Source organism: Apostichopus japonicus, chromosome 17 (assembly GCF_037975245.1).
Source record: "Apostichopus japonicus isolate 1M-3 chromosome 17, ASM3797524v1, whole genome shotgun sequence".
In the NCBI taxonomy this organism is placed as follows: domain Eukaryota; kingdom Metazoa; phylum Echinodermata; class Holothuroidea; order Aspidochirotida; family Stichopodidae; genus Apostichopus; species Apostichopus japonicus.
In genome coordinates this window covers 16921715-16934723 of record NC_092577.1, presented here as the reverse complement: position 1 = coordinate 16934723, position 13009 = coordinate 16921715, and the positions used below count along the sequence as shown (strand labels likewise).

Genomic DNA, 13009 nt, shown 5'->3' with positions numbered 1-13009 from the left:
TAATTACCAGCGACATGTCCAAATAAGCAACATCAATCATTAATTAATAACGAAAGAGAATGACGACATAAACTACTGCACCTTCTTTCTTCTCATATGCAGAGTTTAGCTTGCGCATCTCTTGGATTGGCACTGGCATTGGAGACTAGAAGAAAGTTTGTGAGTAACGTCAAAACTTCGTGTGAACCATTGGAGCAATAACAGTATGCTATAGTCTGTGTACATCGTGTGTACTTCATTAAGATGGCTCATTAGGTTACGCTTAAGTTAATCTCTTCATCGTTACCTTTATGACCTCCACCATGTGCACAAATCATTAGCAATCGTCAACGCGATCACCAATACCATCATGTGGCGATTGGACTTGAAAACACACCATTTCAGGTTGTCGGCACTCGGCACAAGCCGCACGATTCTGAAAGTTCTTGATTTTTCTGGTGTAAGGATTTGAACACCAGGACACTTTGACAGAGTTTTGCTTGCACAGGCAATAATCACTGCTATCGATAGAGTTACCAGGTGCGTATCCAGGGGGGGGGCGTTGGGGGCGCGCGCCCCCCGGGTAAGGAAAAGAGGAGAGAAAAAAAGAGAAGAAAAAAAGGGAAAAGGAGGGGGGAGAAGAAAAGGAGGAGAGGAAGGAAGGGAAAAGAAAAAGAAAAAAAAGAGAAAGGAGAAAAGGGGGGGGGGAGTAGAAGATAGCCAAGACCTCGGGAAGAGAAAAAGGAACAGTCATAGTTAAAGCGCTGATCCCTATTATATACACAGGGTAGCCAGTGACAGATCAAGGATTACGGAGGGGGTGTGCGCCTCACCCTACCCCTTACACCGACAACTCCATTTTTGACGTTTCCATTTTTCCTCTCTCACTAATGTATCTATATAAATACTATATATGGTCTATCATAACGCGTGTGAGTGTGTATGGACGCCTTAAACAATTGTGCTATGGAACCAACTGTGGCTGGTCTTGAACTCGACCGAGTCGTCGGGGAACATGACGCATTTCGGGAAGGGGCGACCGCCCCCCCCCCCCGAGCAAATTTTCTTTATGACATCGCTAGTAATTTCAAAATAGACAATGCTTAGATGCAACTTACAAGGCCTGGGAAGTGTCCTTTCCAGCGATCTGGGAGGCATTTTCGGCCAAAAATTTTATTGTACGCTTCGCGCCAACTCATGGTGGCGCTTCGCTTAGATAGTTTGCCTACAGGCTTCGCCCCTCCCTTGGCAATTACTCGCTACACGCCTTTTCGAATTTGTAAAGCAAAGAGCAGATATAACATGATATCAGTGAGCATTGAAATGCATGTTCCAGGAAGAACAGCCTCAAAAACTGTCTATGTGTGTAGTCAAAGGCGTAGGAGCCCAATTGGATTTGGGGGCTGTAATGACTTGCCCGAAAAAAAAAGCCACAATTTTTCGCGCGCGAAGCGCGCGTTCAACATATCGATGCCAATATCAAGCAAGCATCGGTCATTACATTGCATGGCATCGTGTACCTTACGGTCCGTGAAAGTTGCACAGTATACCTCCGGATGCTAATGTAAACAACCAAATGTCTTATGTAGATGGAGCAAAAGGATACAGATCCATTTATGTCAAAACTCTCTTTTACAGTAGTAATATCGGCCAAGCTTAGAACTTTATTTTAATTACCAAGGAGATCATTTTTAAGCTACTCATTGCTATTTATTTTTCTTTCAGTAGGTGCCCGAAAAAAATGGGGAAAATTTGGTTGCGGGGGGGGGGGCTGCAGCCCCCGCCTCCTACGGGACCTACGCCTATGTGTGTAGTGTTCGGTTTCGAAATACCTGATATAGGAAATATCTGCTATTTTTCATTTCCTTCAACAAAGTTTTATAATAGCCATTATAACAGGTTTTAATATTTCTACACCAATAAATACACTGTGTCTGAATTTTCCAAAATTTCCTGACCAACATTCTTCATCATACTTTCTTCTACTCGTGCAATTTTGACCTGTCTGTTAGGGGTTCAAGGAGGTTTTTCTATATTGGTTGTCCATAGATTGAATTTTGTGCAACATTATGGGTATGTTCTGAAGTGATTTTATTCACGAGAAATGTGAATTTTCAAATTCTCAACAAATAATGGGCTTAAAACCTTGAAAAGTGGGGCTTTCGGATATTGTGGGCCGTGACGTAGAATCACCTACAAAAGCAATGATCAATAGGACATGCAATGAGGTCGAACAGATGTGTGACTGGTGACAATCTTCAAAAGGTTATGGATGGAAAAAAAATTTTGGGAAATACTGCGGTTCTCAGGCAAAAGTGTACATCTGGTTGGTCATTTTCAAGCCCGAGAAGTGCCATTTCCGGTGATCTGGGGGGTATCAAAACCCAGAAATTTTCTTGTACGCTCCGCGCCAACCCCTCCCCTTTGGATTTTTCTGCATTTCCAGGTGGCCTCAGATGCTATTTGGTGCAATATAGTACACTTCAACACCCACTCCATTTTGTAAAGAATTTTGCATTTTCACCTGGCCTTAAATGCAATTTGGTGCTCCAAATGAGATTTTTTTTCTCATTTGGAAATGAAAAAGGGGTTTCCTGACTTGCGGAGCGGGGGGCGGAATGATACTTCCGCCCCCCATATTTTTCACCGGGGGGGGGGGCTGGCGCCCCCTAGCCCCCCGGTTCCTACGCCCTTGCTTGTCCATGACAAATGACATAATTTAGAGCAGATGTAGTGAAAATCAGTGCATGATCAATGAACTTTAAAAAAGTATTTCATTTGAGAAAGCTGTATGCGCGGTCTATAAATGTATTGCACTATCTACAACTAAAACATAATAATATTCAGGCGCGTATCCAGGATTTTCTAACCCGAGGGGCGCGAATTACTATCTAAGCGGAGCGCCACCATCGGTTGGCGCGCAGCGTACAAGAAAATTTCTGGTTTTGATACCCCCCAGATCACCGGAAACGGCACTTCTCGGGCTTGAAATGACCAACCAGATGTACACTTTTGGCCTGAGAACCAAGTATTTCCTAATAGTTTTTTTTTCCATCCATAACCTTTTTGAAGATTGTCAACCCGGCACACGTCATGTTCGACCTGATCGCATCTCCTGTGGGTCTTTGCTTTTGTAGGTGATTCTACGTCGCGGCCCACAATACCCGTCAGCCCCACTTTTCAAGGTTTTAAGCCCCAAATTTGTTCAGAATTTGAAAATTCACATTTCTCGTGAATAAACTCACTTCAAAACATACCCATAATGTTGTACAAAATTTCATCTATGGACAACCAATATAGAAAAACTTCCTTCAACCCCTAACAGACCGGTCAAAATTGCACGAGTAGAGGGAATTGTGATGCAGAATGTTGGTCAGAAATTTTCGAAAATTCAGACACAGTTAATTTATTGGTGTAGAAATATTAAACCTCTTATAACGGCTATTATAAAACTTGGTTGAAGGAAATGAAAAAATAGCAGATATTTCCGAAACCGAACACTACACACATAGGCGTAGGAGGCGCGGCGGCAGTGGCGGAGCTAGGCGTATTGGTCAGGAGGGGCGAGAATGGTCTGTAGGGGCGCTTTCGACACTATCTAAGCGGAGCGCCACCACTGGTTGGCGCGTAGCGCACAGAAAATTTTTGAGTAAAGATACTCCCTAGATCGCCGGAAATGACCCTTTCAGGGCCTGGCTAATTTGCAGATAAACGAAGAATAGGGTGTCATCGCCAAATTACACCAACAATATGTGACAAATGTCAATAAGTAGATGAGAGGGCAATAAAAAAGTCAATAATCTAGAATAAGTAAAAAGTGGCCAGCAGTCCATTTGAGTCCGTCAGGGGGGCATCCGCCCCCTGACCGTATGGACGCTCCGCCATTGCTCGGCGGGGGTGCAGCCCCTAATTCGCCATCACTGATGTAAAAGAAACTGTTGACATAATTGGACCTCCATGCTTTTTATACATCTACATGAGACATGTCGTTGTTTACATGCATCCCGCGGTATACTGCGCAATTTGAACGGACCGTACGGTACATGATGGCATGCGATGTAATAACCGATGCTTGCTTATATGATATTGACACTGACACGTTGAACGCGCGCTTCGCGCGCGAAAAGTTTTGGTTCTTTTTTCAGGCAAGTAGGACAGTTTTGAGGCTTTTCATCCTGGAACGCCATTTTCATGCTCACTGATATGATGTGATATCTGCTGTTTGCGTTACAAATTCGAACAGGCGCGTACCGAGGAATTTGCCAAGGGAGGGGCGAAGCCTGTACGCAAATTATCTAAGCGTAGCGCCACCATAGGTTGGCGCGAAGCGAACAAGCAAATTTTGGCCGAAAATGCCTCCCAGATCGCTGGAAATGGCACTACCCAGGACCATTTGTTAGCGCGAAGCGTACAAGCAAATTTTGGCCGAAAATGTCTCCCAGATCGCTGGAAATGACACTTCCCAGGCCTTGTAAGTTGCCTCTAAGCACTTTCTATTTTGAAATTACTTAGCGATATCATTTATAAAAAAGCGGAATGGGGGGGCGGTCGCCCCCATCCCAAAATGCGTCATGTTCCCCGACGACACGGTAGAGTTCGAGACCAGCCACAGTTTCATAGCACAATTCTACACACGCGTTATGATAGACCATATATAGTATATATATAGATCATTAGTGAGAGAGGAAAATGGAAACGTCAAAAAATGGAGTTGTCGGTGTAAGGGGTAGGGTGAGTCACACTTTTACGAAATCATTGATCCGTCACTGGCTACCCTTCAGCGCTGTAATGATGTCACTGTTCCTCTTTCTCTTCCCGGTGTCTTCGCGTTTTTCTTTTACTCCCTCCTTTTCTCCTTCTTCTCTCTTTCTTCTTTTTCTTTTCCCTTCCTTCCTTTCCTCCTCCTCTTTTCCCCTCATTTCCCCTCATTTTTCCTTTTTTCTTCTCTTTTTTTTCTCTCCTCTTTTTCTTACCCGGGGGGCGCGCGCCCCCAACGCCCCCCCCCTGGATACGCACCTGATATTCATACACAAATGTTACAAAGAGACCATTACGATACAGATATAAAGTCAACAGATGTACGAGTAATACACAACGTTCAGTGAAACCAAATTGGTGACAAAGATATATCACGAAGAAGATAGGCAAGGTTGATAGCAAGTTGATGCCGAGAGTAACAATGTCTCATTCTTACGATCTCAATTATATCAAAACCTGCTTATAATTTACAGAGAATGCACGGTGTTTCATAACGTTAAAAAGAAAGATGCTTTTGTTGTAGGTCGATAAAACCTGACTGAAGCTTGTACCATTTTCGACGGTAGCCGATGCAATAGTCGTCATTCTCGATTGATTTAACCTAATTTCATATGCGACATGTTTTTTGCCCAACTAATGGAAAGTCTAAAATATTGCATTACATATTTGCATTACGTATCTGTAGTATTATTTGCTTTACGTTTGTAAAGGAAGACCTTATACTACATGATTGCATTTAGTAATCCATGTAGATAGCCGTTTCCACGTCCTTGTAAACGTGAGTCTGGAACTTTGCCAGTGTCAACCATTTTAGTCAAAGCAATGTTTGTCCAGCTTTAGTTCCTACTATGACAAATAGCTCATAATGAGAAGAAAATAAAGAACATTAAGAACTAACCTGGAAGACCTGTCAAGCGATATGTTTGAAATTGTAAAGACTTACCCAGTCGTTCCAGTTTTACCGACACGCGTAATCTCAATGAAATGACTGTACAGAGGCTCAATATACCATGACAATAACGAATCCGTCTAAAAATTAAATAATTTTCATTCCGACATGCCTCTCATTCCACAAATGCTTTCACAACTTTAATGAGTGCTAGAGTTCTAAGGAACCATGTGCTGGATGAATTCATAGAGGCCCTTTGGGGGCATTTGCGTCATATGTCCTTTGTTTTTTTTGTACACTGATGTTTGTGTCATACACCGGTTTTTCTTCCAACCCTTTCGTCTAGGTTCTGGTATACATTTCTCTTTCTGCCTTCTCTGTTGTTTTATCGGCATTCGAGCTCGCCATGGAGTCAGTCGGCCTAGAAATGGATCATTATTTTTGTCAAACAGCAAAAGATGGAGGATTCATGCGACGAGAGTGTAAGGTAAGTCGTTATCTGGTATATAAATCCAAACTTGTTAAAATAACACCACATGAACGCCAACGAAACCAATTCATGACAACGTTAGTTTTAATCAAAGGCTTATAATGTTTTTATGTTTATAGAAAATGAGAACTTGTGAACTCGTGAAAGATACAACATACTATACGTAGCAGTGGAGTGCGGCGCACACTAATCTCCCTCTCCACCCCAATATTCATCTTCAGTCAGGTTCCTTTTGGCATTCAATCGGCGAAGACAACTCGTTTTGTTTCTGCAGGTCGGTGGGCGTATTTTACTTTTTGGCTCGCTTGACTTGAGCTTTCTTTGTTAGAATGGGATGTTTATTATATCGGGACTCGCGAGAGAGAGGGGTACTGGAGTATCTTGATGCCGTAGTCTACGCTTCTTCAGGACACGTCTCGAACGGGCGATAGAGGAAAACACTGACAGTTCACATAAAAACAAGTTGACAAGATAGGATTTGATTAGTGATTCGTTATAATTTCTTCTCTGTCGATTCTCTTCTGTAATTAAATAAATGATTATTTTGCCGTTAACATACAAACTAAAAATGCAATGATCTGACTCCGTCAATTACGCAATTCGAAGAAGAAGTGATGAACTTGCAGGACCCATGCCGCCTTTTATAGATCACTCTACCGAAAATCCCACTGCGAATAGTCAGAAGACAGCCAATAACCTGCCCATCCTGCCTTAGCTAACGATATAAAAATCAGTGTGTTGGCACTGATCTGCCCTGATTGGTTTGGGAAGTCCACCCCTTTTTTTATGGAAACTTCCATACCACGTGAGAAGAACCTTCTCGAATGTTCCAGACACATCGGATCTATTTTGGGAAAAGGCCCTGTAACGTGATTCAATAAGATAGTTAAAACTTCTCGTGGGAAAACTGAATCCTCGACCTAGATAAATATTTAAAGGGCCTGTATGGTGTCTCGATGGAGTGATTCAGGAACATCAAAGGGCAGTATTACTATTTCATAACATTAGGTAGTGCCGTTTGGCCGTGACGTTTTGGATCCCGCAGGGTGGGTCACGTAAAAAGCACACTCCTCCAGGCCCAGGAGGCCCCTTCCACAATGTTCAATCTCCTAGTACCAAACTTAGTCTGGGGGATTTCCAATTCCCGCCTCCACATATTTGATGCCCTGTTCACGTCACTGAGAGATATACATACCAACAGTAGTTCCTGAAATAACAAACCATTTATGGGTCTGAAATGCTTAAAGGAATATTCCGCTGACAGGCCATGTGACATTTAAAGGGACAAGAATCAGTACTCGACCTTCCAGGTGCAATCTCAGTATCTTGCCAGGTTGACTGATTTGGAGCATGATGTTGCTGATACCAGGTACTATTACAGAATTTCCAACTTTTATCATCACGGGATGCGGATCACTGAAGTAGTTGGCGCTCACCAAGTGAATATTCCTTTAACGAAACATGGTCAAATACTTTGAACGACCCACCAGACTAGAGTGCCATACTTGAGCAACGTTAGAAAGTATGACTGGCTACTCAATTACTATATGTTATGCACAGCGGTTGATTGTTAATGAACAATGGAGAAATATCATTAGGATTTCCCCCCCGACATCTGTGCATGCTATTTATGGGTAGTGTGGGAGACGATTTTCAACTATTCACAATGGTTGACCATCTTTGTAGTTAATAGTTTTGTAGTACCCATGCAGACAATATTGGTGGATCATGTTTTAGCAGTGCTCTATCAGTTATGTACCATACCTTTATTTTATTTTCACTCTCTTTATTCAGCTTGAATGCACCAGGGTACATTTCTACATCATAACAACGGCTGTAGCTACGTTAGTACTGTGTCTCTTCAGTAGTCTGATATTGTCCCATTCGCTGCGAGGCTTATCAGACTGACGAGCTACATTGCATCCGACAGTGAGGTTTCATATACTCCATGGAGGATAACCTCTGCCGAGAGGCCAGCAATATCCTTAAATTTAATGTCACATTGCAGGGGAGGATCCAGGTAGGAGTGGCTGGTCAGGGGTCCTCCCACCCCCCCCTCCCACCTTAGAAAAAATATATGAATTAGGCTACAGCTACAAGATCACCTACTATTGTTTCTGTGTGGTTGATAAATCCGCCACACCTCTCCTGGATCCACGCCTGAGTTACCAGTCGCTGATATTATATCCATCGTTTCGCGTTTTATGAATTTGATGGACGACATCTCCATAAGGCAGCGACTATCACATTTCATGGAATCAGAATACAAAATCAGGATATATATGCGGGTTTCTAATGGTGATATTCGCTGTGTGCTGTATCGGACTGGTATTATATATTTGCATTATTTGAGATGGAAGAAACGATTCTACAACAATGCACTTTTTCTTTTAAAATGTTCTTCTTTCCTTCTTTCTGTTTTGCCCATTTAAGTATTACATGTGAAAGTCTGAATATCAAGGTGGCGCATGACATGTTCAAAACGGTGAAAGCAAAATCTAATAATTTGTCATATTTGATGAACGTAAAATGGGTTTAACATCAGACTTCCACTGAATAAGAACTCAGTACAAATGAAATCATTCACTAAGAATTTATTTTAAAGCTGCATTATGCAACACTTTAACAAAGAACATTGATGCTCATTTATAACTCACTATATTTCTCAATTTATCATGATAATTCTATAAATTTCTTCTCATGTGGATTAATATGATCTTGTATTTATACTAAATTTCACAGTACTATCAGTATCACACTGACAAAAATGAATGCTACATAATGAGGGGGTTTAGTCCACAACTTTCGGTGAGGATGATTAATTTATAGCGGTGGTATGACGTTTCTCATGTTTACAGTATCCATCTTTATTGGCAACTACAATCTTTGATAAAGTAGGTCAGCATTTTTTAAATTTTTTTTGGTAGATAAACCTTAAAATACACACACTACACTAAACCGTTTGCTGAATTAATTTTTTAAGGTAGATTAAAAATAGCTATTGAATATAACCCCAAATTTGCTACTTATTTTGCACTAGGAACGGTTGAGAAGTGAACCAAAAAGGATACAAGTTTTCTCTCAAACTGTATTACAAAAGGCTAGACAGATGCTTTGGTGTATTTAGGTATATTTGGTGTATTTGGGTTATTTAGGACAACTTTGAATCAATCTTGATATGAAAAATCACTCATCTGTTTTCCTACTCTGATATCTATCTGTAAAATTCACTGCCATTTTTATGCAACAATGTAGACCACAAATTAAATATGTAAGCACATCCTGCTGGCAAATTCGAAGGCTTTGGGTGGCCACCTTGTAGTGCTGATAGTCGTAATTGATTAATCGCCAGTAGTCGCGATAACACTTTGGAAGTTTGATTAATCGCCCTGTAAACCTAAGTTGCGATTACTCGACTACAAGCTAGCACTACACATAATCTGCTTTTGAAAAATAGCCTAAGCTATCCAAAAACAACAGTAAAGCAACTATCGCAATAAGTATAAAGGTCCTCACAATGCTACACTAGCACTGTGCTGTGTTAAAAATTGGCAAGCATCTGCTCCAGTTAGATTCATGCGTTTGCTTGTGATGCGTGTTATGCTTAATCATTGCACATAATCGCAAGTTGGTAACTTATTAATCTTTTACGATTGCCAAAGTATTTGACATTTCTTCAGACATGTTTACAATTACTTCATTACTGGCCTGGTTCACATTTATCGGATGTCTGTGATAGAGTGCGTCGATTGCGGTGGAGTTTCATTTCAATGTGCAAAATATGCTCCTGCTGAACGTCCTTCTACAGAAAACTCTTGCATACTGATCATTTCACCACTACAAGGTGTCACAACCATTGTTTGCATGTTTGCTTTTATTAGTGCCTGTAGCTGTAGTAGCCTCGTAGATTCATTGAAAAGTTTTTGATTTACTATGGATGATTTTAAGAAACGTAGATTGAAACTTGTTCAGCTTTTGTTTGGTAGATGCTTTAACATGATTTAGACACCATACGTTAAGAAATGAAAGAACAAATAAATGGAGATTTGTTTTGACTATTTCTGCAATGTAACTAGAGCACCAATGGTGCAGAAGCTCATACCTTTTTGAGTTAAAAAATGTAGGGCCCACAAAACTTTATGGTCCACCAAATTTCAGGCCATTTTTCAGATTCCACCAATTTTGGGCCCATGAGGGATAACCCCCCCCCCCCCCCTCGGTTAGCAGAATCCTGGCCACACCACTGGCTATAATTCCTATTTTCCCCCTTTAAATTCTATTTTACCCACTCTCTCAAACAATACCACTGACCTACCCTATAAAACTTTCTCCCCTCTACCTGAGCAGACCTGAAGCACTCCTTGCCAAAATTTTGGCTGGCTGCCTACATACCTCAGGCTCAAAGACTTCTAAGAATCGGCAAGGGCTGATTGGCTATAGGGCTCTGATGCTTACAGTTCAACAGTTAATAACAACTCCCAGTCCTGCTTTAATTCCACTAACAGCCTCTGCAGAGCTTAACCACAAATGTAAACAAACACTGCAGAGACTGGGAGACAAATTAAAGGAGCTTTGGCAAAAGGTGAAGGCTCAGATTTTTTTAAACAATGGGGATTAATTGTAATTAATTAACTTTTGACCAAAAATTATTAGGCATCACCTTATTCATACACAATCCAACAATCATCAGTTCAAATTTGAATATGATCCATCAAAATCTTGAGGAGATTGAGATATTTGAAAATATTTGACCCCGATGACCCCCTAAATGACCTTTGACCTCAATTTTCCGAACACCCCTCGTAACTCTCATCCCGAGGAACGTTGTGACCAAGTTTCATTATAACTGGCCATACACTGTACGAACAGGAGCAATTTGAAAATATAGGGCCGCGGCCCGGGCCACAAAAGACCAACTAGGGGTCTTTGATCTTTGATCTCAAATTCATGAACACCCTGAAGGTAAAACTTCCATAGTACTAAACCCTCAACATTGTACCATGGAATCTGTAGAAGAAGCATTTTGCGTATTTCCACAAAATGGCCCATTACGGCCCACAGGTGACCTTTGACCCCAAATTTCGGACCATCTCTGATGGCCCTATACCCAATGGTCCTTGTGTCCAAGTTTCATGAAATTCCATCAAACACTGTGCGAGTGGGAGCGGTTTTACCAATTGTTGACGGATAGAGTGATAGACGCTGCACTGTAACAATAGCTCACACCAGCATGCTGGTATGAGCTAAAAATGACAGTGATGAGGTCATATCTGTAACCCAGTAATCGCAAGAAAAGCTATGCGATTCATCGACTACAAAAGAACGAGCCGACTATCAGCACTACCACATTGTTACTATAATTACTCATAATACTCAAATCAAATGTAGTCAGTTAACATTAACAATCTTACTGTTTGAAATAATAGTTCCTGCAATCCAACCAATCTAATGTTGACGCTATCTACTATACTAAGAGTATCATGAAAGAAAAGAAAATTTGCAAGGAAAAACGATGCAGACTTCTTGTCTGCACTGTGTTGGTGATAATAAGCATATCAAGAGTTGTTCAGTGATAAAGATACGTTGATACCAAATAATTGCCATTAGCAACTATAATATAAGCAGCTTTATTACAGTAGCCATTGAACTTTGCAGTTAATTGTATCATTGAACACATTTCAACACATTTCAACAATGTAACCAGTCTAGTTGTTTCAGTTGCTTTTAATATCTCAGTGTGAGGTAACAATACTATAATTGGAAAGGATTGACTATACTTAAAGAATTTTTTTTTTGAAGAGATGTCATGATTTGTCATAGTCACAATGTAAATACTTCAGGACAGTTCATCATTCCTACATATACATATATATACATATTTGAAGGTGTATCAGTTCAATGCAATAATTCCTCTAAATATCCTTGCTGTATTTCATGAGACTGTTTTTCTATACAGAATGTTCGGACAGATCATGTGTTCATAGATCTTTTCATTAGCTTCTTGGACTTAACTGTGTGTATTTTACAGTTTCTTCTTCAAACTACTATAAATGAGCTTGATGCTCCCTAATTGAGTTATCTAATTACCTCAACTGTTCATTTTACTGATGTAAATTTAGTCTTGTGAATAGGGTAAACATTTTGAATTTTTGTTAAGGGAACAAATTTCTTCTGTAACAGTTGTTTCAATTAAGTGTCATTTGCAGGATTTTGCGAGATGCATTTCTACTAAGCTGGTTACATGGGCAAATCACACGATTTGGTGATTCATATCAGTCAGGTATTCCTACTGAAAAAACATATCACATATTATAAGAAGCAACTAGTTCTTCCAGATAACAGCACAGGTGGCAAAACTGAAAACTTGAGCTTCACCATATAATACTATTAAACTCCTTAGGCAGAAGTTAATATTCACGCTGCAAAACACACTACAAATCATGCAACTATCTTAAAATTATGCAGGAAATGAATGCTACTGACAAATAGTTATGAAATGAGGCTAATCACAAGTGACATCACCAGCAGCCACGAATCCACCCTCGGTCTCACTGATGTAGGTACTGGTATGCTTGGCCAGGATGCGAAGCAATGGACGCAGGTTCATCCACCATTGGCCTTTAGGTATACGATGTCTAGTGGATACAGGATGGACAAAATGCGTTTACTATGGACGACTTACTGCACCATTTCATACTATTTGTAGTTATGAAAACTGATCAAATATAAAATGGTGTAAACTTATTCTCAATTATTGAGAAGCTAACATTACAGGACATCAAGCACAGGCAATTCTCAAATAATGTAGAGCTCCATACCCTTTTGCAACATAACTGGTGCACTCTAAACAATTGACAAGGATCCCTATTTCTGTGAAAGTAATGACTTAAATT

General features: G+C 40.6%; 2 protein-coding genes and 1 long non-coding RNA gene across 7 annotated transcripts in view; 1 reads left to right on the top strand and 2 right to left on the bottom strand.

Annotated features, from left to right (window-relative positions):
- LOC139954994 (uncharacterized) overlaps window positions 1-10083 on the top strand; it is a 72855-nt gene extending 62772 nt beyond the window's left edge. Inside the window, exons 3-5 of one of the 3 annotated variants that reach the window (XM_071955090.1) lie at window positions 103-159; window positions 5973-6113; window positions 7911-10083. In XM_071955090.1, coding sequence (XP_071811191.1) covers window positions 103-159; window positions 5973-6113; window positions 7911-8024 — 312 coding nt within the window. In that variant the 3' untranslated portion in view covers window positions 8025-10083. The other 2 variants (XM_071955092.1, XM_071955091.1) reach the window with 2 other exon arrangements.
- Window positions 1-13009, bottom strand: part of LOC139954995 (uncharacterized) — a 341522-nt gene that overhangs the window by 247031 nt on the left and 81482 nt on the right. The gene's annotated exons all lie outside the window — the stretch shown is intronic.
- The window catches only part of LOC139954991 (ATP-dependent 6-phosphofructokinase, muscle type-like), a 59387-nt gene continuing 55680 nt past the window's right edge, over window positions 9303-13009 (bottom strand). For both annotated transcript variants that reach the window (XM_071955081.1, XM_071955082.1), the window contains one exon: window positions 9303-12751. In XM_071955081.1, the coding sequence (XP_071811182.1) occupies window positions 12619-12751 (133 nt within the window). In that variant the 3' untranslated portion in view covers window positions 9303-12618. The remainder of the gene's footprint in view (window positions 12752-13009) is intronic.